Genomic DNA, 24,140 nt, shown 5'->3' with positions numbered 1-24,140 from the left:
GTGTTCACCCCAGGACAGCGTGTGTGTGTGGGGGGGGGGTGTGTGTGTGTGTGTGTGGTGTGTCCCGGAGTTAACACCACATCCCACAGCCCCCAAGCCAACCTCTGAGGAAAGGCCCATCTGATTCTGACTCTCAGCCTCCAAGTTTGTTTTAACTTGGCTTCGTAACTTCAGGATGACCAGAGAGTCTCTATTTGCTCCAGCCCCACCCCCAACCCACTTTAAGGGTACAATTTAATATTTCTGAACAAATTTTAGAATTGTGTAACCATCACCACCATCCAGTTTTAGAACATTTCCATCACTCCGCTTAGCGTTTCTAAGCGCCCGGATCCTCATCTGTAAATTAAGATAACATGAGCCCAGCACATTACAGGCCACCAACAAATTTTACCTATTATTATACTTGTAGAGGATGGCCTGTTCCTAGGTTACTATCTTTTCCCACACGCAGCCAGATCTTTTCCCGGCTGGCGGCCAGCGCGCGCAGAGAACAGATTTGCAGCGGGGATGTGGAAACGAAGTCCGGAAGGCTCCGCGCAGCGGTTCTGCCCCGCAAGCCGCAGCCAGCGATCGCGGAATCGGGCCTCTCCCCGCACCCTGGCTGGGGCGCGCGGCGCGGCTCCGGGCTGGATTGATGATGCCTGGGCGCTGCGGGCGCCTGCGCAGTGGGGACGGCGGTGCGCGCGCTGAGGGGCTGCCAGCGGTCTCTCGAGTGGGGTGGAGCGTGGCCGCGGCTGCTCCCTCCGGACGGTCGCACCATGGCGGAGGAGGAGCTCGAGGCGCTGAGGAAGCACAGGCTGGCCGAGCTTCAGGCGAAGCACGGGGTGAGCGTGCCCGCCCCTCCGCCAGGCCCGTCCCCTGAGGGGCGCCGCCTTCGCCCGAGGTGAAGGGCGCGGCCCCGGGCGGAGGCTCCAGGCGCTGACGCCCCAGCTCTCCCCGCGGCCGAGGACCCCGCCTCCGCCGGTGGCGGCCTCCTGGTCGCTTCTGAGCAGGCTCGGTCCCTCTCCCAGCCGCGCGGGGTCTCGGGTGGCCAGTGGACCACGTGCTGCCCCGGGCGGGTCGGGCGCGGGCCTCTCCAGGGCAGGGGCTGGTTCTCGTCCGGGCAGGCATTGGTCCCAAACAGAATTCTCAGCCCCTCGGGTCTCTCGGTGCCTTTAGCTCGTGGATCTAGCCTGCTTCGACTAGCGTTCCTGCCGAATGTTTTCTAGAATTTAATTGTTCCGACCCAAGGGTCTGCTGTGTGCCAGGTGTTGAGGGTACAGCGGGGCACATCGCCTGATGGAGTTGACAGTCCCAGGGAGGACCAGGCACTAAACTAATCCCGTAGATAAAACGCCCAAGTGAGGGCTCTACTGCAAAGAGGAAGGGAGTAACGTGTTAGCGGTGGAGCGGGATGGCATGGAAGGAAGGGCTCTTTGAATCCTCAGCGTCCCCAATACCGAAGCACATTTTCTTTTACAGAAATTATTCTTACCACGTAAAACACGGTTTCGTAGAGCAAGGACTCTTCTCCCTAATGGTTGTTTGTATTCTAAAACATTCTCTTAGATTGTGACTTTAGAAGCTTATCAAAACGTTGTAGTAAGTGGAAACTATCAGTTTGACTTTTGTGAGGCCCGGCTTTTAATTATTTGGTAAGCCGTCTCTAGCACTACAGGAGCCTGTTAGGTATCAGAAAGAAAATAGGAGTTCCTGTTTTTTTCCCCTGTGAAATTACTAAAAGATAAAATTGTTTTTTCAGGACCCTGGCGATGTAGCACAACAGGAAGCAAAGCAAAGGTACGGGCTGGAACTCTGAACTGTTTTTTGTTTTTAATGTAGTGGCTCTTTTTTTAAAATTAAGGAGTACTTGACATACAACGTAAGTTTCAGGTGTACAGCATAATTATTCCATATTTGTACATATTGTGAAATGATTCTCACAATAGGTCTAGTTAACATCCATCACCACACATACTTAACAAACTTTTTTTCTTGTGATGAGAGCTTTTAAGACCTACTCTGTCGGCAACTTTCAGACATGCAATACAGTATTATTAACTATAGTCACCATGCTGGACATTCATCCCCATGACTTACGTATAACTGGAAGTTTATACTTTTCTGATGATCTTCACTCATTTGGCCCACCTCCCAACACCGATCTCTTGGTCTGTCCTCTGTGTCTGTGGGAACTCAGAACCTTTTGAAGGATGGTTTCACCAAATTTTTTTTTTTTTTTTTTTTTTTTTTTTTTACTTTAGTCACCTTAATAGGTGTGTGACTCTTAAAGATCTTCCTGGCATAGTGATTTTTCCAGAAATCATCATCACTGTTTGTTATTATGTTTGTTCAATAAACATGTATGGAACCCCACAGCACTTATTACTTTGTGTTGCAATTACTGATAGATGTTTCTCTGCTAAACTGCGATTACCTTAAAACCAACATAATCATAGGACTGCCTCACAGGTATGTGGTGAGGATTGCAGGGGTTCAGTGCTTCACATTTAGTAAGTGCTCAATAGTATTGACTGTCGTTCTATTCTCAATGTTATTTTATCCCAGAATCTCACAGAGCACCTCACACTTGGCAGGTTTATTGAATGAATGCCTAGTTACCCCATCATGCTACCTTTTTTTCTAACTGATTAAAAAAAAAAACCATATAAGATAAAATTTACCATCTTAACTCTCTTTTAGAGTATAATTCAGTCATATGAACTATATTCTCATTGTTGTGCCAGAAATCTCTAGAACTTTTTCATCTTGCAAATCTGAAACTATGCCTGTTAAACTCCCCATGCCCCCCCCCACCATACCTCCCAGGGCTACCTTTTAACTCATTCGTTCCTCCAGCAAATACTGAGCACCCGCTCTCGGTCAGGCACTGTGTTGTGTCTACAGAGATAGGCAAGGTGGAGAAGGTTCCTGCCCTTGCGTAGCTTACATTAGAGGGAGAAGCAGATGGTAAGCACCTGGGATAGTGCTAAGAAGAAAATAAAACTACCGCGTGAATTTCACTGATTATAAGATGTGCATTTTTTTTCACATTCTAACATATCTGACATTCGATTGTGTCTCATAACTGATTGCTCTTGTCCTGGATTCTTTCAAAGAGGATTAACTTTTGCTTCTGCCATCACGTGGGTCATTTCTAACCTGAGACCTCTTAAAATTCACTGCTTGAGGTTCCCCCGTTCTCCACACTGGTGCTGTGAATTCAGACAGCAAACCTGTAAGACTACAGCTTGAAGTTCAGATTCTCAGAGACACTTGTTTCTTCCTCCACTCAGGGCCAAGGTTGTAGCACGCACACTTCCTTGCTGTTCCTTTCTGCATAGTGGGTTTATTTCTTGTTTACCGTGTATTGAAGGTGTTGCTCTGGGATGATACCCCAGCTTTGAGTGAGGGTCTCCTATTAGACACCGCATCTAGGGTGTCTTTCATTCTTGGAGATACAGAATACTATGGTGTGTTTTCTACACTGTGGCCTCTTAGATTTAGTGAAATGTAGTAATAGTTCGTGGTGGCAGGTTGAAGTACTCAGGAGTGATAAGGAAATGGCCTATGGAAGTGGGCTTCAGTCTGTGTTCCATGAACCCCAGGGCTTGTCAGATGGGGGCAGTTAGTAGGCACAGCCAGCCTGAGCTCCCCTTCGAATTCCGCCAAAGAATCTCTGCTTTTGTCTGTGTTACGTATTAAGTTCCTTGAAGGGCTTCATTTGAAAACAATTTCTGCTTTAAAAAAGTTTGAAACCACTGTCCTGTGAACTTGAAATAGTTCCTACTTGGATAGGTAGGAAGATGCAAGGATAGAAGCAGAGTTATAATTTAACTCCCCTCCCAACCCAAAAACTAGAACTGAGAGTCTGGAAATACGGGATCTGGTCCTACCTTGGCCACAGTTACCTGTGTCTCCTTAACATTGCCTCCGTGGACCTCAGCTTCTTTATCTCTAAGAAAATTACAGGGATTAATCACTTGGTCCTTGTAATTGCCTGAAATCTCACTATAAATTTCTAGCACCTCTCACACACTAGGTACTTAATAAATGTTTATAATCGTGGTTGAACTGAAACTCTGATTAGGAAAATGTGAAATTTTACCTTTCAACCTCACAAAATATAAAGATATACACTCACAAAATATAATGCTGGCCTTTGAGTGTAAGAGTGGATTCGTTACATTTTTCTGTGTTCGATAGGAATGCTGACACCTTAGTTCTAATTTTGCTTGACCTGTTTTTGCTGTAGGGAAGCAGAAATGAGGAACAGTATCTTAGCCCAAGTTCTGGATCAGTCAGCCCGGGCCCGATGTAAGCATCTTCAGTTTTCTTTAAGTTATTTCCATAAAATTGGCTTGAGTTATTTGAATGGGAGATATATACGAAATTGTTGCTATCTCTAGATTAAATATTTGTTTAACCTTAAAACGTGAGATACAGATTATTTGTAAGAAATGTTAAGTTTATAAACCTAAAGAAATGTACTTAAATCATTATTAGAAGTACCAGCTCCATTCTCTCCTACCAGTGAGATCGCCAAGTGTGTACAGTCGGCCCTCTGTATCCGTGGAGTCAGAATCCACAGGTACAGAGGGCTGATAGTACTACACCATTTCATGTAAGGGCTTGAGCACCCTCGGATTTTGGCATCCTCAGGGGGTCCTTGCAGGTACGAAGGGACGGCTGTGTTAGGTGAAATTTATAGGAAACAACTCTAAAATCGAGTCGGTCACAAAATGTTGCTGGTAGTCGACACGGGTGACTAGGGGCTCTGGTTTATTGTACAGGCAGACCTTGGGGGATATTGCAGCTTCGGTTCCTGACCACCACAGTATAGCGAGTCACACAAATTTTTTAGTTTCCCAACGCATATAAAAGTTAAGTTTATACTATACTGTAGTCTATTAAGTGTGCAATAGCCTTATGTCTAAAAACACGGTGTACATACCTTAATTAAAAAATACCTTATTGTAAAAAAATACCCTAATTGCTAAAAACTGTTAATCATCATCTGAGCCTTCAGCAAGTCATGATCTTTTTGCAATAACATCAAAAATCATTGATCACAGATCACCATAACATATATAAGAATAATAATAGTTCAAAAATATTGTGAGAATTACCAAAATGTGACACAAAGACATGAAGTGAGCAAGTGCTATTGGAAAAATGATGCCAATAGACCTGCTCCAAGCTGGGTTGCCACAAACCTTCACTTGTGAGAAACACAGTATCTGTGAAGCTCAATAAAATGAGGTATGCCTGTATTCTCCATTTCAGTGTATGTTTTTTCATAATAAAATTTTTCATAAAAACCATGTAGAAAAAAATATTAAATGATCCATCAGAATGAACCAGTATCTTCCGTATTGTAACTTGAAGCCCAGCTTAGAAGAGGCAGGCTTAGATGAATCACTACGATTATTTATGTGTAGTAATATATAAATTGCTTTTCGGAGGGCAATAGTGCTTTTTTTTTTTTTTTTAAACATGGAGCTTAGAATCTGAGGACCCAAGTTTAATCTTGGCTCTGCTACAACCTCTGTGTGGTCTTGACTGAGATTGACACAGCTGAAGTCAAGTTTTACTCGTTTTTAAGAGGAGTAACAATAGCATCTGCCTTATCTACCTTGCTAGTCTCAAGGCATGAATAAGTCTGAGGGCTTTGGAAATGTCAGTGCTTAGTTTCGAGGTATAATATAAGTGCATTTAGTTCTGACTTCTTTGTGTGTGTGTGTATATAGATATATATATTTTTTTCTTTTTTAGTAAGTAACTTAGCACTTGTAAAGCCTGAGAAAACTAAAGCAGTAGAGAATTACCTTATACAGATGGCACGGTATGGACAACTAAGTGGGAAGGTAAGCTTGGACTGCCTTGAGGCAGTTTTAACCTATTGTTACCTACTTTTATCAAAACATTTTCAGAAGGTCAATTTTATCTCTTTCTGGTTGCAGAATTCTTGTTGAAGCAGATTTTAGAGGAGAGAATAGTTGTATCTACCACCGTTCCTAAAAGATAACTAATTGTCTTTTCTAAAATCCTCTGCTTCTTTCCTTTTCTGACATTGCTATGGAACCAGTGACTATTAGGGTCAGCTAGCCTAAATTGCTTCTACACTGGAAACAAGGTTTGTCAATACTAATTAAAACAGGTAAAGTTACGCTTGTTTTGCAAATGAAGAGGTGCTAAAATTCCTGGTTATTATGTGCGTTGCTGTAATGCCATGATGGGTATATTCTGCATCTCTGACCTTGCTTCAAGACCAAGGCGAGCCCCCCCTGCACTGGGAAGCCCTCTGCCGCCACCACAGCCTACAGGGGTCAGCCCACCCTGAACCCCTTACACTGAGAATGTGTGTGGAAGAGAAAACGACTGCTTCATCTTTTTTGAGTGACTCGTCTCCTGCTTTTAAGCTTCTCAAGGTTTCAGGGGCAGAGAATGGTGTATCTCTGTCCCTGACACTTAACACAGTGGTGTAGGTGGTTGTCATTGCCTGCCAGTGGTGATGAAGGTGTTCTTAAGTACCTGTTAATTTTGTATTTTTCGAGGAAGCTAACTGATGGATACTTTTCCTCCCTCAAATGAAGACTAGCAGAGCAGATTTTATGTGGAACTTAAACCAAGAGTTATAGCCAGTGGCTTCAGCCCGCTGTCCCAACTCTCCTTCCCTCTTGACCTCTACCCCCACACCCCGGAAGGATTAAAACCATTCAGTCTGCTGAGGTCAGTTCTTTGTTTTAAAAAAATACTGTTTTTCTCTGTGGTTATCCTAGGTATCAGAGCAAGGTTTAATAGAAATCCTTGAAAAAGTAAGCCAACAAACAGAAAAGAAAACAACAGTTAAAGTAAGTTTCCCCAAATGCACACGGCAAAAGAAAGATTGATATTTTAAATAAGCGTTGCATCTGCATGTACTGTATCAAACATGTTTCAGCCCATAGACATTTTCATTTTATAACCCAGGGACGTTTGGGGAGAAAGGGCTGCATGTATGAGGGCCTAATTTTCAAGGCTCTTCTATTGTTTTGAAACACTAAGTTGTTTTAAAGACAGACGGAACTGTCTCCCTGTAGTAGGTAGAAATTTGTGTTCTCAGAAAATCTGAGTTATGCTTTGTGAAACATGTTATGATTCTCATTTAATTTTCCCCCCAGTTCAGCAGAAGAAAAGTAATGGACTCTGATGAAGATGACGATTATTGAATTTAAGATGTCTAGAGACTGGAACTTAATGGAGCAATTCTAGGACAGATAACACTTGGCAGAAGTTAAGATTTTGATGGGATGTTTACTTTGTTTACTGTCTATATGCCTTTTAAAAATAAACTTGTTATGCAAAATAAAACAATTTGGACAGACTTGTTTAAAACCATAGCAGAATGAACAGAAGACCTGCATTTTCAATGTTTTCCTTTCCTATCAAAAGTTTTTGAACATGTGTAGCAGCATGAATATATCCTTTGTAATTGTGACATTAGTGTCAGGTGGGAAGATGGCCTTAGCAGAAATAGAAGCTGCTCAGTCATCTTCAGTAAAAAGAAAATAGCAGTGTCCGGTAACATCATGGGATTTAAGACTCATGGATTAAGCTGAGTCAACTTTCATATTTCCAAGACATAGGTTCTGAAAGCAGGTAGGCTCTTTTTCTTCCTGAAGATAGTACTTACATTTAATGTGGGAAAATTCCTAGCTTCGGTTTCATTTATAATATGCTTTTCAAAGGCATTGAGACTAAATTATCTAACAAATATGACCCCTATCCAAACAACCTCTGTAACTAGAGGATACATCCATTGGAAGAAAATTACCAAAATAACTGAGACATGATGGTAATAATACTTCAACAGTATTAAACATGTTTGTAAGAGAAATGATTTCTAATGATTCACATCCAGTTGAGACAGTTTAGTGGTTAAACATTTTGGTAGAAATGTTCTGGGTCTTCACTGATAAGGTTGCAGGTAACTTAAAGCAAATGTCATCTCTTGGGACTTCCGTGGCGGTGCAGTGGTTAAGACCCCGTGCTCCCAATGCAGGGGTCCCGGGTTCGATCCCTGGTCAGGAAACTAGGTCCCACGTGCATGCTGCAACTAAGAGTTCGCCTGCCACAACTAAGGAGCCCGCCTGCTGCAACTAAGACCCAGCGCAACCAAATAAATATATTTTTTTAAAATGTCATCTCTTATATTGGGCTTTACTCCCACCAGGTTATGAAAAACTGTGCTCATAAATTTAAATCATAGACTTAACTCTAGGAAGTTCCCTGGCGGTCCAGTGGTTAGGACTCGGTACTTTCACTGCCGTGGCCCGGGTTCAATCCCTGGTCAGGGAACTAAGATCCCGCAAGCCGCGCAGCACAGCCAAAAATAAATAAATAAACTGAACTCTCAAGTGAGCTGTTTGGTGTAACCTTGTAGATAGATGTCTTAGTCCTGGGAGGCCTAGCCCTAGAGGAAGTTCATAACATTTAATGAGATGAATAGGATTAGTAGCAGGAAAGTGATGGGAAATGTGGTTTACAATCCCAGTCTCTGCTTCAGCTAGCACACTGCTGATATACGTTTAAACTATATTTGAGATTTTACTATGTTTGAGACTTGAAATTTGTAACCATAGATGCTGAAGAAAGTCAGTGTTAGAATAAAGCGTCTAGTATTCCTGAATAAACGAATGAGTAGAACCATTAAGGTCATCAAAAATTTTTCAGAGTAACAGAGTAAATCATCAAAAGTAAAACCTGATCAAGGATTTTGAAAAAAAATTCCCAGTTACAGGTAAATTTTGTCTTATGTCTCATTTACATAGAAATGCTGGAGAGAGACGAGACAATTCTCAGCAAGTTTGCTACACACTTTCTCTTGCAGAATAACCACTGTCCTGATGGCAGCTACCAATGTGAATGTGTTTAAAGATTGTCAACCTCCCATCCTTCAGAGATAGGCGAGAATGGAAAGTGACTCTGTGTACAAGGATAGAGGTTCTTGACTGCATAAAGGGGGTGGAGTATGTTTCCGTCCACGGGGTCGGGGGGTAGTTATTCTCAACTTTCTAATTTAACTTTGAATTCAGAACATTCTTACACAAAACAGAAATTCGGGCATTAGCAATGTCTGAATTGTCAAATCTATTTTTAAGTGGGAAAGCGATTGGAGAAAAACACAAGTGTTTTTAAAAATAATTGAGGTAATCACTTCAGATTGCTCACCCTGCTGATTACCAGAGTAGCTCAAGAGGAATCTTCTCCCCTAAGATTGACAGTCCCATTCATGGTATTTACATCTCCAGATGAAGGGCACACTGAGCTGGAATCTGCCAATTCAGGTGACACTGCCAGCCAGGGCCCGACCCCAGCTCTGACGGTGGAAGCAAATTAGCCCTCTTATTATTTCCATGAACCTGGCTCCTCATTTGACAATTCTACCAGCCAGGACAATTGTTAGAAATTAATTGGGGGTATATGTGAAAGTTTTCAATATTATATTGCACCACCCCCAAAAGTAGGTGGTGTCAAATATATGTATTTGCATCTTGGAAATGGCCGTGCTGATAAACTGCATAGGGTCAAGTTTCTTAATTTAGGATGGTAGAGAAGCACAGCAACTTAAGAAGTCAATAAGGTGGTTTTGTTTAAAAGTGGGGGAAAGGAGTAAAAATAGAACACAGAAACTTGCAAAGCAACAGTGCTTCTTTCCTGTTTGGGCTAAGAAGCTGTATTATATTCGGTTTTGCTCTTCTGACATGTTAAAGGAAATTCAAACATCTTTTTGGGGGCCCTAGACACTGGGCTTACGGGATTAGGTCAGCCCTACTCAGTGTACATGGGTAATGATCTGCTCCAGATGATCCAGTTTACATGCTTCAGTCGTACTTATATCAATCATCTATAACTGAAAAATAAAATGTATCTCCATCCAGTGGGGGAAGATTTTTCCATATACAAAGCATGTTTATAGCAGAAAGGCTGAGAAAACACATCTCCCTAGCAAAACAAACTCAAAAAAGTACACCGTGACACGCTCAAGAATCATAAAGTTTACTGTTTCTTTTCCATCATTTGGCACATGTCCAAGGCACATTAGAAAATTAAAAATCATAAATTACTTTGTAGAAAAATAATCAGCCCCTCCCTTCTGTACATACGCCAAGTGTTTCCAAGAACGTGCACAGAACCATTTTCCTATTACAAAGTTGTTTGAAAATGTACTCTGGACAAACCCATGTTTGCAGCTCTAGACCAATTGATAACAAAAAATGAGTATAAGCTATAGAAATTTATAAAAAGGAATAAATGGCAATAAATTCTAATTTAAGGTAACTTTGACCTGGTTTGTGCTGTAAGTTTTGAATCTGAATCAAAAGACTAAGAAAAGGTGTGCCAAGTCTACTGTCTAGTTCAGGAACCATCCATCAGGTGTGACATTTAAGGGAGGCTCTTAACGGAAAGGGATTTTTCCAGAGACACTGCTACAGATGTATAAGTGCAGTGATCAATTATCTGTACTTAATTTTTTAGAAGAAAAATTATACCCAACTTTCCCCACATACATAGTGTAGAACATGTCATATGTGTCCTTTCAACTAAAATGAGCATCAAAATGGCATTTAGGCATCTTTGGGTTCAAGTGTTGCTTGCAAAGGGACATTTCTCAGGTCCTATTTCCTTCATTCCAATGCAACTTTTCCGCCCGGCCTCCACGGTACCATGAAACCTAAATTGCTTTTCTTCAGCTTATCGCAGAGGGAGGAATTCTTTTAGCTGTGGTTTGCAAGTTTATACACATCCCAGAGGTCTAGCACCTTTCAGTAGAAGGAGGTCAGAATCTGGTGATGAAACCTCACTGTAACCAAGGAACCCTAATACGTAAGAAGAAGCGTCTTAAGGATCTGGACACTACTGGAATTTTTGTCCATTCCTTTTCAAGTGTATCCATTAGCTTCGAAGAGGAAAGAGATGGTGATAGCTTTTTGTTGTTGCATTCTTTCCATCAGCCACAGAAGCTTTCAGGACCGTTCTGCTTTTCTCTCAAACAGTAAGTTCATTTAGTTCTAAGCTGTACTCATGCTTGGCATCTTCTTGTTGAGGACTCACTTCTTGGCAGTAGATAATTCCTTATTACTGTTAAGATTGGGAAATGCTAGCCTCTTGGGGAGTGGTCAGGTTGCCAGCAGTCTCTGGGCCCTTGGGTACAACCGCATCATTGACTGTGTGTCTACGGAGCATTCGCCTTTGTCCGGGAGCAGTTTGTGTCGGTCCAGGCCTCTCCGGCTGACCATCGTTTCCTTTGTCAGCCGTCTGAGAGCGGCTCTGCTCTGGCAGGTTATTCTGCTTCCGAGTGACTCTTTGCCTCCCTGGCTAAAGAAAAGGTATGATTCAAACAGTTCACATTTGTGCTATACTTGACACAACCCGCACAATAAGAGCTACCATAGAGTGCTTCTATGTGCCATCCAGTGTGCTCAGTACTTTGCAGGCATAATTTCAACTCTTAACATTCCTGCAGTGAAAGTATGACATTTGCGCACTCCATGTATCAGACACAATGTAAACGCTTTACATGTTTTCACATTTAATCTTTACAACTCTTAACAAGTGTGCACTATTGTTATCCCCATTTTACATACAGCTGAGGAAACAGGATCAGCAAAAGTTAAGCAATCTGCCTTAAGTCCCCCAGCTCTCAAGGGAAAAGCTAACACTTGACTGAACCCAGGCAGATTTCAAAGTCTGCAGGTTTCCCAGCCAGCAGCAGGTCTATTAGCAAAGCCATGGAAGATTAACTATGAAATCAAAATTAGTCATCTTAACAAAAATCACTAATTCTCTAAAAGATTGAGAACTTCAGTGTATTTGTTCCAACAAGCCTATGCCACACATACTATAAATTCTGTTTCTCATAAATAAGGAATATATTGGCAAGCAGCAATAAGAAAAGCCATGTTTCAACACGGTCCTACTGTATAGCACAGGGAACTATATTCAATATCTTGTAATAAACTATAGTGGAAAAAATGTGAAAAAGAATATGTAACTGAATCACTTTGCTGTACACTAGAAACTAACACAACAGTGTAAATCAGCTATACTTAAGTTTTAAAAAAAGCAAAGCCAAGCCATGTTTTCTGAGAAGAGCCACCTAAAAACACCACAGAATGTAAAGCAGGCTTCTTTTTATAATGAGAATTAAATAGTGCTATAGGAAGATGGCCACATACAGAATTGTCTATACTAGCAACTTTATACCATACTTGGAAGTTTTTTACCCATCTATTATACAAATGTGTTTTCTTCCTTACGTTAGTGATTAACACATTAGTGAATTTTCTTCCATAGTAAAATGTGAGATAGTTCATCTAGTATGCACACTGTAAAATGCAGCATCTTTCCATGCATTACAACTATTTCCCACTTTTTCTTCACTTTCCTTTCTCAGCTCAGAAACGCATTATTAAATATAACAATAAATGACCATGCCACTAAGGAACTCATTTTAATTGTTAGTAACTCTTATCAGTGAAGGGAATAATGAAATGAGAAATGTGTTTACCATGGATTAATTTTGAAAAATTCAGGCTTGAAGAAGTAAGATTATAAGCCAGTGTTTAATAACTCACCTCATGCAAAGAATCTTCAGCAAAATTAGGGACACTTCTGTCTCTTGCCATAATCTCCCTTGAGGTCCTTCCCCTGAAACCCAAAACAAACTAAAATAAACGTTAGGGATAGTGGTGCGAAATACTCTGGTTCGCCACGAGGCGGCAGCATTTGATGAGTGCAGATTTATTTATAACCCATTAAAGCTGCATATAACCTGCTTGAGTTGTAAGTAAAGCTAAGGTCAAAAGCACAGAAATCACCTCGAATCTTATACTCACTTAAACTGACCAACTGAGTGGACAAAGTAAAACTGTCTTGTAAAAGGTTCATCTGGTAGATCATACATTTTGGAGTTCCCTGTAGATAAAAGGATAAACATCTGAAAACTTCCAAACTAGTTTAAGAATTTTTAAAAAATTATAGCACAGATGTAAACTTTCAACTTTCTTTTCGTTAAAGTTTTAACAAAATTTAGGAAATTAAGCACTGCGTTTGATTACAGAAACGTATTAGTAGATACCTATTTATTAGTGTGTGAACCCCCCATGAAACAGAGATAAACCCTTAATACACTGATATTCCCCAGCCACAGCCAACTAGGGTGAGACGGCCTCAGGGTTATCCAGATATGTGAACGGCCTTATTCACATTACTGCGTGGCAAACTACAATTGCAATTTTTTAAAAAGGTAAACAAGGACCCCATCTAAACTGTAACAACTTTTTAAAAAAGAGGGAAATACTTCAGCCCCACCCCTGTTTGGCAGCTGCTGTTCTAATGACCATCTACCTCTGTACACCTGCAGATTAAAAAAGAAAGCTTTAAAGGTAGCATTCACCCCAGATGTCCAGGAAGTGCTGAGAAAAAGGCCTGGATTCAGAACATGAGACATGAAAGAACCTACCAGAGGTGGTTCCTCCTCCCTGGTGGGCGAGTGGAGGCCTGACCTTCAGGGTGATGCCCAGAGTGTCCATCTTACCTCTTCCGGGAGCACCACAATCAAGCAGAAAACCAGTATCCAAACAATGGATGAAAAAGGATATGACATACATTTCTGGATGAAACGTATGTTACAGGATGGATGAAACAGGACTTAACATACATTTCTTTGGTGCCTATATCCCACCCCTAGTCGTGATTATAATTATGTTTTACATTTACAATTAAGTGAAAACCAGCAACCAACCACTCATGAACTTCAAAATAAACCCAAGTTGAGAATTACAGAAAGGATGTGAGTTCTTACATTTTTTCCTGATCTTGACAGTAACGTACTCGTTGTGGTCTGTTTCTCCGACATCATCTAACGTGGCCACACAGCTTGGTACTACCTGAAGCAATTCCATTATTTTTGAATTCTACAATGTGAAAGGGAAAAGGGAACAGTAACGTTTTTTATGCTTTCTTAGCAGGTTATTGCCTGTTTTTGATCTAAATGTCAGTGTTGGCATGGCTGGGCGGAAAAGCTAAGGAGCAGCTACAGACAAAACTTTGAGGCCATAAAGCCTAGTGGTGAAGAACAGCACTGCATTTGGAGGCTGGCTCTGCCCTCTGCTAGGTGGTACTCTGGGCCCGTGTTTCACTGCTCTGTGCAACTGGGCTGACAAGAATAGGATCTATTATTGTAGAGTTATCATGAGGTTATCAAGCACCCGGCGCATAGTAAGTGCTCAATAAAAGATATTCATCATTTGAGAAAGTGCTAAATTGAAAGTATAAAATTTTTCAATTCTGCTAAGAAACACAATTGAAAATTAGAAATTAATATACTAAGCCTACAAGCAGGTTGGATTTATGGTGACTTTAATATGTCAGGGGTGTCATTTAACACTCTAGTAGTTGTCTCCCTGAGTAGGAAACTAGATAAAGATTCAACATGAAAAGAGGAACAGTAAAGAGGTCCCTCCTTTAGTCTCCTCCTATTTCCTCACCATTTCTCCATGGCGCACGTCCACGCACTGGGAGGGTGGTAAACCGCGCATCACACTCCTCCTTACAGAACTCAAGGTTTGTTCACTAACTGCACGCACTCCCTCCCTCGTGCTGCTAGGACCACAGGCGTATTCCCAGTGCAGGAAGGGTGAGACCAGGATGCTGTGTCAACCTGCTCCTTCCCCGCGAGTACCTAACTGCTGGACTGTGTGCCAGGGGCGCCGAGGCCTGTGGTGGGGAGGGGGCACCTCTACCCGGGCCTTCGAAAACTACCCCAGCAGGCCGCCTCTGATCAGGCGACCAAGGACCGGGGATGCAGCCACACTCACAGACTTCCAGCACACCTACTCAGCCTGGCCCGGCAAGTCAGAGGTCTGACTACTGCTCTTTCAGATCTGGTTTAAACACAGGGGATCCCCGTGAGCTGTAAGGGAGCCTGGGATGCCCTCGGCAATGAAGCGCTCCCACCTACCTGTTCAGCACAGTCTATAGCTGTGCACTGCCTCTTGTTCAAGACCTGAACTGATGCTCCGTGAAGCAGAAGCAGCTCCACCACGAAGACATGCTTTTCTATCACAGCCTCGTGCAGTGCTGTGTTGCCCTTATTGTTAGAAGCATTAATGGAGGCCCCATGCTAGAGAGAGAAACAGCACAATCAGGAGGAATGTTGAGTCGATGTGGTACCTATGTGGGTGGGCCCTGTAACATTCTTTCAACTTTTCTGTATGTCGGAAATTTTCCTTGAGATGTTAGGAGTAAAAGTAATACTGAGGAGAAAAGATTTATGTACAAAGATATTCATGGCAGCATTTATCATTATAACAGGAAAAAAAATAAAAGTCACCTAAATGTATTGAGCAGAAACAGTTAAAAATAAAAAAAGACCATGGTACATCCATAATTATGCAGCCACTAAAAACTGAGGTTTTAATAAACAGTTTTCAGACTTCCCTGGTGGTCCAGTGGTTAAGAATCCACCTGCCAATGCAGGGGACATGGGTTCGAGCCCTGGTCCAGGAAGATTCCACATGCCGCGGAGCAACTAAGCCCGTGCGCCACAACTACTGGGCCTGCGCTCTAGAGCCCGCGAGCCACAACTACTGAAGCCCACGTGCCACAACTACTGAAGCCCGCTCGCCTACAGCCCGTGCTCCGCAACAAGAGAAGCCACCACAATGAGAAGCCCGCGCACCGCAATGAAGAGTAGCTCCCCCACTCGCTGCAACTAGAGAAAGCCTGCACGCAGCAACGAAGACCCAACGCAGCCCAAAATAAATAAATAAATAATAAAAATAAATTAATTATAAAAATTAAATAAATAAACAGTTTTCTATGTTAAGTTAAAACAAGCAAGACAGAAAACAATACTGACCTAAACTATGCACATTTTTAAGAAGTCACCAAAGTTAGTTGCCTTTGAGAAACAGGGTTATGGAAAAGTTGGGTTTTTCCCTACTTTAAAAAATTCTTCCTTCTACAGTCAACACATATACCCTTTATCAAGAGAGGAAAAAAGGAGCAGTGACATGAAAGGACATTCAGCTCACACTGCAGGTAACAATTCAACTGACCTGGTTAAATGAGGCAAGGTCCAAACCCTCAGCAAAAGCGGCGTCTCAGTCCTCAACTCTGCAACCCTGATGCAGCTCGGACGCTGAGACCCCGTTATTGCAAAGCTCCCCACCCCAGGGCCAGCTTAAAGCAAAAGCCAAGCGGCCTCCCTCTCCCGCCCCTCCCCGGTGCGCTGCCAGAGGCTCGCCACGTGGCGGGATGCCCACCACCAAGCCGTGTCAGCGGCTCCTGGGCTGGGGGCGAGGGGGTCCTTACCTGCAGCAACAGTGCCGCAACTTCGTGGTGGCCTCTGGAACAGGCATAAAGGAGGGGTGTGTTTCCACTTATATCCTTTTTATTGGGTTTTGCATTAGAATCTAGTAGACATTTCACCACCTAGGCCAGAGAAGAAAAGTGTTCAACTTTAATTAAAATTTGCAGGGAGAGATCATCTAACTTGGCTATTCTTTTGACTTTTCTGTAAGCTTATCTAGAAGACTCTTAGACCCATGTCTGACCCTCAGGAGAAAGCAGACCAGTGAAGGGGGAGGGATTAACATTTGCTGAGGGTCTTGTGTGTGTGGAGGCGGTGTACTAGGCACACGTGTTTTTCATTTAATCATTCCGTCTCCTCTGTGGAGAGCTGTCATTATTACTCCAGTTTCACATGTTAGAAAAACTAATGCTAGGCATTACCTGAAGTATGATTCCTAGCTTTAAAAACCTTACAGTGGAACTAATAAGGAAAAATGAAAAAATAAATAGATACTGAACTGTTTGGCACAGAGGACCAACACCCAAGAATCAGAGAGACAGCTCCCGGCTGGGGTCAGAATCAGAATGACAGCCTCTGTGCTGCCAGATGTGAATGCCAGTGGGAGGGGGGCTGGCTCCACCCCCAGAAGCCCCAGGGTTCTGTGTTCTGTTGCTGAGTGGTCCTACCGTGTGCATCTCAGAATCTCGGCGCTGGGAGGAAGGAAATGGGCCCGTCCTCTGGGCCAGCAAGCAAACCCTTCCCTCGGCAGCACTCCTGCCAAGTGAGGTTCTAACCCTATACACGCTGCCCAAGAGCCAGGACCCATACCTGGAAGTGGCCCTTCTGGCAGGCCAGGTGGAGTGGGACGGCCTGCTTTGCGTCTCTGGCCCCCACACTGGCACCGTGCTTCACGAGGAGGAGGAGGAGGTCCGCCCGACCATGCAGGGCAGCAATGTGCAGTGGGGAGGAACCATCCTGGTTGGTCACATTCACACCAAGCCCACTGGCAGGAATCTTTGCCAGCTTCTAATAAGTGCAGAATGTGGAAACGGAAATGTTGTTAGTACTTAAGGAACCCGGCTGAAGGAACTGAAGCCATCCATCCCTCACAGCCCCTCTGTAAAATCTGGAATCACAGCGGCATCCTGAATCGGGTTGCCCACAGGTGAATTACTACTTTAGAAAGGTATGATACATCGAAGGATTAACTTCCGTTTTCAAGAAAGCAAGCCCCCTACGATGATACCGTTTTATGCCATGGCAATTGAACGGGGAAGGCAAAGTCTGTTTGACAGATGGTGCTGGAACAACTGGACATCCACATATGGGAAAACTGCCCATCAACCCTTACCTCACACCAAACACAAACACTAAAATGAATCACAGACCTAAATGTAAAAGCTACAACTATGAAACTTCTTGAAGTAAACACAAAAGAAAATCTTTGCAACATTGGGATAAGCAAAGATTTCTTAGATAAGACACAAAAAGCAAAAGCCAGGGCTTCCCTGGTGGTGCAGTGGTTGAGAGTCCACCTGCCGATGCAGGGGACACGGGTTCGTGCCCCGGTCCGGGAAGATCCCACATGCCGTGAAGCGGCTGGGCCCGTGAGCCATGGTCACTGAGCCTGCGCGTCCGGAGCCTGTGCTCCGCAACGGGAGAGGCCACAACAGTGAGAGGCCCGTGTACCACAAAAAAAAAAAAAAAAAAAAAAAAAAAAGCAAAAGCCATAAAAAAAGTTTGATAAACCGACTTAATAAAAATGTTTAATGTTTGCTCTTTGCATGAGGCAAGTAAGAAAATGAAAAGGCAAGTCACAGAAGGGGAGAAAAATGTTTGCAAATATGTGTATCTGACAAAGGACTTGTACCAACCAGAATTTAAAAGCAAAACAAAACAAACTCTTACAACTCAATAAGACAATCCAACTTAAAAAAAAAAAAACAGGCAAAAGAAAAAAAAATAGGCAAAAGATTTGAAAAGACTTCACAAAAGAAGACAGTTGAATGGTCGGTCAATGAGCACACAAAATAACATCCTTAGTTTTCAGGGAAAAGCAAATCAAAATCAGGAATCACAAAACCAAAGGGTCAGAAAGCAGATCAGTGATGGTCAGGGGATGGAACATGGGATGGGGCAAATCTCAAAGGGGCAGGAAAGAATACTTTGGGTGATAGAGATAGTCTATATTTTGACTGTGCTGGTGGTTACACATTCGTTTGTCAAACCTCAGAAAACTGTTTGCTACTTATCTCTGAAGTTCACCTTCATTTTTATCATGGAACTTCCTTTTTATTCACAATGTGTTTTAAAACCAATCATGTGGATATAAGAACAATCCATCAGTAATTAAAAGGGCAAACAAAACAAACCAATAGAACTAAAAACAAACATTAAATTGTGATGTTGAATCATATATTTGATAGTGGAATTAATATGTCAATGTTTTCTGTGATTGATCCAGGATTAAAACTTGGGTTATCTAGTTCACTTTTCGATGATTAAAAATGTTATCTCTTTAAAAAGCTATGCTAAATTTAAAGGGTGAATTTCACTGTATATAAATTATACTTCAAAAATCAAAAACAAGCAGATGAAGAAGTAGAAGGGAAGAACATGAGGAAACACCACTGCACACTTACCAGAATGGCTAAAGTTAAAAAGTCAAAATACCAAGAGTTGCCCGGGATTTGGGGCAACTAGAGTTCTCACACCCTGCTGGCGGGAATGAAAAATGCTACAATCACTGCGGAAAACTGGTCATTTCAAGTTAACATATACCTCCTGCATAACCCAGCAATTTATACTCCTAGGTAATTACCCAAGTAAAAATATATTTACACAAAGAACTGTACACAAATGTTCACAGTTGCTCTATTCACAAAGCCAAAAACAGGAGACTACCAAACGTCCTGATTCCAGGTGTCGCATGTAATCAACGGTTTATTCTTTATCGCTGAACAGCGCCCCGTGGCATGCCCCTGCCCTACTTTGTTTAGCAGTTCACCCATTGACGGGCACGTGGGTTGTTTACAGTTTGGGGATACTGCAAATAAAGTTGCTGTGTACATTTGTTTACAGGTTTTGGTGAGAACGTAAGTTTCCATTCCTCTAAGGTAAATGCCCAGGAATGCAACTGCTGAATCATACAGTAATTACATGGTAATTCTATGGTTAGTTTTATAAGGAACTGACAACAAACACTGTTTTCCAGAGTGGCTTTTATATTCCCACCAGCAATGGATGAGTGAACCAAGTTCCCCACATCCTCACCGGCATTTGGTGGTGTCACTTTTCACTCATTTTTATTTTAGCCATTCCGATAGGCGCATAGCGTTATCTCACTGTGGCTATAATTTGCATTTCCCTGATGGGTGATGACCTTGAACGTCCTTTCCTGTGCTTATGTGCCATTTCTAAATGCCCTTCAATGAAATGTCTGTTCATTCCCTTTGCCCATTTTCTTATTGGTTTGTTTTCTTTCCGTACTATTGAGTTTTGAAAGTTCTTTATATATTCTAGATTCTGGCCCTTTGTCAGATATGTGGTTTGCAGGTATTTTCTTTTAGTCTGTAATCTGCCTGTATAGCTTCTTTGCATGGGTTTCCACAGGACAAGTTTATAATTTAGAAGTCCAACTTATCTATTTGCTCTTTATGGATCATGCTTTGGGTGTCAAGTCTAAGAACTCTTTGCTTAGCGCTGGGTTCCAAAGATTTCCTCCTGTTTTTTTTCTAAAAGTTTTATAATTTTACATTTTACGGTCAAGTCTGTGATCCATTTTCAGTTAATTTTTGTACAGGGTGTGAGTTTATGTTGAGGTTCATTTTTTTGCCTGAAGATGTCCACTTGCTCCAGCACTGTTTGTTGAAAAGGCCGTCCTTCCCCCACCGACTTGCTGTCAGACCTCAGTTGACTATATAGGTGTGGGTCTATTTCTGGGTTCTCTGTTCTGTCCCAGTGATCTGTATGTCTGTCCCTCCACCAGGGCCACACTGTCTTGATTACTGTAGCTACATAGTTAGCCTTAATATTGGGTAGAGTGATCCTAATTTATTCTTCTTTGCCAGGATCGTTTTAGGTATTTTAGGGCCTGCACCTTTCCATATAAATTTTAAAATAAGCTTGTCTATGTCTACAAAACTTTTGTTAGGATTTTGATAGGAACTGCATTAAAACTGTAGATCAATCTGGGGAGAAATAACATCTTTACTAGGTTGAGTCTTCATGATCTGATATACCAAGGTATTTACACATTCTTTGACTTTTTTCACCATTTTGTGATTTCCAGCATACAGATCCTGTCCATGTCTTATTAAGTGTATACCTAAGTAGTTCATTTTCTTTTTTTGAGCAGTTGTAAATGGCGTTGTATACATAGCATGTGCTCATTCATGTGCTAGCTGTCTAACTCAATGTGTATGTCCCATGCTAAGAAAATTAATTTGACTTTACAAAACAGATATAGTGGTGTTATCCTTTGTACTGCAAGATAATATTACCTTACGAAAAAAGCTTCACCATGGATGTCTCTAACCTAAGAATATTGAAATGACTTGTAGTTTTTCATTCACTTGTAGCTTTTTCAGCTACAGGGTATTGTGTACATTGAGATGTACAACTTTTCTTCTGTCCGCATGCTGCTGGATATGTACAGTCCAAAAACTGACTTCCCCAAGGTGGGCTGCTGTGAAAAACAACGGGATTAAAAAGGCAGATGCTGTTTCAAAGGATGTGATGTGAATGAAGGAGCACAGCCCTCAGGCCCATCAGTGACTGTATGGCTGGAAGCAGTTAGACTGCGTCTCTGCTGTCCTTCTGGGCATTTACCCACTCTGCTCTCCCCCACCTCACAGTTCATTAATTGGAGCAAGAAACTGAACTACACATTACAGCATCTGTTGAATTTATTGGATAAATTTATGTTCCTTGCTCTTTTAAAGCCTACTATCTTTTTCTCTTTTTGTAATTTCTCAAAAAGACACAAAAGTAAATTGCTTCATGCTGTGATTAAATTAAAACTATTCTTCTAGCCCAGTGGTGTGTTTAGAGTTTGCTCGGCGATGCAGAATAAACCATCGATCACACACAACAACCTGGAAATCTGGCTGAGTGAACAAAGCCAGTCCCCAAAGGTTCCATGCTGTATGATGACTTTTATATAACATTTTTGAAATGAAAAAATATTAGAACTGGAGAACAGATTAGTGGTTGCCAGGGGCCAGGGATGGTGGGCTGGGGTGACAGGGAGAAAGGCGGGTGTGATTTTAAAAGGCAACATGAGTTATTCTCCTTGTGCTGAGAGAACTGTTCTGTACCTTGAATGTGGTGGTGGACACACAAACCTACACATGTGATAAAACTGAACAGAACGCAGGACGGGAATGGAAATACAAACAAAAATAAACAAATGGGACCTATAATGAAACTTAAAAGCTTTTGCACAGCAAAGGAAACCGTAAACAAGATGAAAAGACAACCCTCAGAATGGGAGAAAATATTTGCAAATGAATCAACGGACAGAGGATTCATCTCCAAAATATACAAACAGCTCATGCATCTCAACATCAAAAAAACAACCCAATCCAAAAATGGGCGGAAGGACCTCCCTGGTGGCGCAGTGGTTAAGAATCCGCCTGCCAGTGCAGGGGACACGGGTTCCAACCCTGGTCCAGGAAGATCCCAAATGCCATGGAGCAACTAAGCCCGTGTGCCACGCTACTGAGCCTGCGAGCCACAACTACTGAAGCCCGCACACCTAGAGCCCGTGCTCCACAACAAGAGAAGTCACTGCAATGAGAAGCCCGCGCACCGCAACGAAAGAGTAGCTCCCACTCGCTGCAACTAGAGAAAGTCTGTGCACAGCAGCAAAGACCCAACGCAGCCAAAAATAAATTAAAAAAAAAAAAAAAAGGGTGGAAGACCTCAATAGACGTTTCTCCAAAGAAGACATACAGACGGCCAAGAGGCGCATGAGAAGATGCTCAACATCACTAATCATTAAAGAAATGCAAATCAAAAGTACAGTGAGTTATCACCTCACACCAGTTAGAATGGGCATCATCAGAAAATCTACAAACAATATATGCTGGAGAGGGTGTGGAGAAAATGCAACCCTCCTGACTGTTGGTGGGAATGTAAATTGATACAGCTACTAAGGAGAACAATATGGAGGTTCCTTAAAAAACTACAAATAGAACTACCATATGACCCAGCAATCCCACTACTGGGCATATACCCTGAGAAAACCATAATTCAAAAAGACACATGCAGGGCTTCCCTGGTGGCGCAGTGGTTAAGAATCCACCTGACACTGAGGGGGGAAAGGGGGAGTGGGAGGAATTGGGAGATTGGGATTGACATATATACACTAATATGTATAAAATAGATAACTAATGAGAACCTGCTGTATAGCACAGGGAACTCTACCTCACCTTGCTGTACAGTAGAAACTAACACAACATTGTAAAATAACTATACTGCAATTAAAAAAAAAAAAACTAGACAGAACGCGGAAATAAACACACGTGCAGGCATGCGCGCACACACACACACAAGCGCAAATAAAAGCGGGGAAATCTGAGTAAGACGGATTGTATCCATGGTAATATCCTGGTCAGGATATTCTACTGTGCTTTTGCAAGCTATTACCATTGGGGGAAACAGGGTAAAAGGCACAGGGGTCTCTCTGTGCTTGGAGGGAGGGTCCTCCCGCAGAGGGTGCACCAACGTGAGCAAAGGTAGTGGCTCTTGCCTGCATCCTCCCAAGGGACCACAGGCACATGGACGGAGACCCCCGGGCATGTCTGTTCATAAGCTCCTGCCTTGTGACTCAGGGGCCCTGAGAACCACTGAAACACTAAGCCCGCGTCCATGGCCCTGTTCCCTGACCTGCCCATTCAGAAAACAGGCAGCTGGAGCCAGATCCTGCATGAGTGCCCACTTTCCTCTACCTTGAGCTGTATATCAGGGGACACCTACAACCAGCCACTCGGCCGTTAGCTGGCTGAGAAGCAGACAACTTTCCTAAGGGGAAAAAGAAGAATTTGCCCTCTACCCCCATCCCCCAATAGAAGAAAAGCCAAACCTTTTGAGCTGGAGCACATTTGGGGCACTGGCACAAGGGGTGACAAAATTCAAGATCCACCGCCCTGACAGCATCCTCCGCTTCATCCAGGTCCTCCTCTGTCCACTCCAACAGGTAACGCACCTGGCACCGGGCAGTAAGGAGAAATAGGGACTTAAAACCCATCCTCAGCTTCTTTACAAGTTATGGTATCTTAGACACACACACACACACACACACACACACACACACACCCCACACACACACCCCTCTAATCAGGACCTCCTGATACATTTCCTCAACCACCAAAGTAACTTATAAATGATGGCTGCTCCCTCTTGAGGATTCCAGGGGCAGAGCGGTGTTGCTTCAGTGTGATGGCTTTCGAGCCCTGTCCTGGAGCATTTCGTGAGCACCTCCTCTTATGTCATCTAACTGTCCGCTTTCAACAACCGGTCCGTCTCATCCTACGGGGGAGGAGACTCACTCCGGGGGCCACTTGTTCAAGGCCACAGAATGAGGAGGTGGTGGCCAGAACCTAATCACAGGCTCTCTGATGCCACGCCAGTGTCCTTTCCACTTTAATGCCCTAGCCCACAGGTGAAAGCACTGAAAAGACCCCTAACAGGTCAGATTTATGTTCCAGTAAACACAAGTTTCTAGGATATCAAACGTGAGAAAAGAAAACAATATAAATACATTTCTAGGCCTGGTTCTGAGCACTGAGGAAGTCAGCAAAAGCCTGCAAGG

General features: G+C 42.7%; 2 protein-coding genes across 2 annotated transcripts in view; one reads left to right on the top strand and one right to left on the bottom strand.

Annotated features, from left to right (window-relative positions):
- Positions 1 to 669: 669 nt before the first annotated feature.
- PDCD5 (programmed cell death 5) lies at positions 670 to 7,333 on the top strand. Its single transcript, XM_024132687.3, has 6 exons — positions 670 to 827; positions 1,745 to 1,782; positions 4,238 to 4,299; positions 5,758 to 5,849; positions 6,765 to 6,836; positions 7,146 to 7,333. The coding sequence occupies exons 1-6, from the start codon at positions 762 to 764 to the stop codon at positions 7,191 to 7,193; spliced, it is 378 nt and encodes a 125-aa protein (XP_023988455.1). The 5' UTR covers positions 670 to 761; the 3' UTR covers positions 7,194 to 7,333.
- Positions 7,334 to 9,905: 2,572 nt separating this feature from the next.
- Positions 9,906 to 24,140, bottom strand: part of ANKRD27 (ankyrin repeat domain 27) — a 55,873-nt gene continuing 41,638 nt past the window's right edge. Inside the window, exons 23-29 of the mRNA XM_007101643.4 lie at positions 17,153 to 17,350; positions 16,345 to 16,464; positions 14,990 to 15,151; positions 13,832 to 13,943; positions 12,864 to 12,942; positions 12,603 to 12,675; positions 9,906 to 11,343 (exon numbers count right to left, since the gene is read on the bottom strand). Of these exons, the coding sequence (XP_007101705.2) occupies positions 11,110 to 11,343; positions 12,603 to 12,675; positions 12,864 to 12,942; positions 13,832 to 13,943; positions 14,990 to 15,151; positions 16,345 to 16,464; positions 17,153 to 17,350 (978 nt within the window). The 3' untranslated portion in view covers positions 9,906 to 11,109. The remainder of the gene's footprint in view (positions 11,344 to 12,602; positions 12,676 to 12,863; positions 12,943 to 13,831; positions 13,944 to 14,989; positions 15,152 to 16,344; positions 16,465 to 17,152; positions 17,351 to 24,140) is intronic.

The sequence above is a fragment of the Physeter macrocephalus genome, chromosome 17, assembly GCF_002837175.3.
Source record: "Physeter macrocephalus isolate SW-GA chromosome 17, ASM283717v5, whole genome shotgun sequence".
Taxonomy (NCBI): domain Eukaryota; kingdom Metazoa; phylum Chordata; class Mammalia; order Artiodactyla; family Physeteridae; genus Physeter; species Physeter macrocephalus.
The sequence above is the reverse complement of the archived record's forward strand: the minus strand, read 5'-3'. Positions and strand labels throughout refer to the sequence as shown.

Coding starts and splice junctions, on each gene's coding strand:
- PDCD5 (XM_024132687.3), top strand. CDS start 762: ATGGCGGAGGAGGAGCTCGAGGCGCTGAGGAAGCACAGGCTGGCCGAG. Junction 4,300..5,757: donor TCAGTCAGCCCGGGCCCGAT/GTAAGCATCTTC, acceptor TTTCTTTTTTAG/TAAGTAACTTAGCACTTGTA. Junction 6,837..7,145: donor AAAAGAAAACAACAGTTAAA/GTAAGTTTCCCC, acceptor TTTTCCCCCCAG/TTCAGCAGAAGAAAAGTAAT.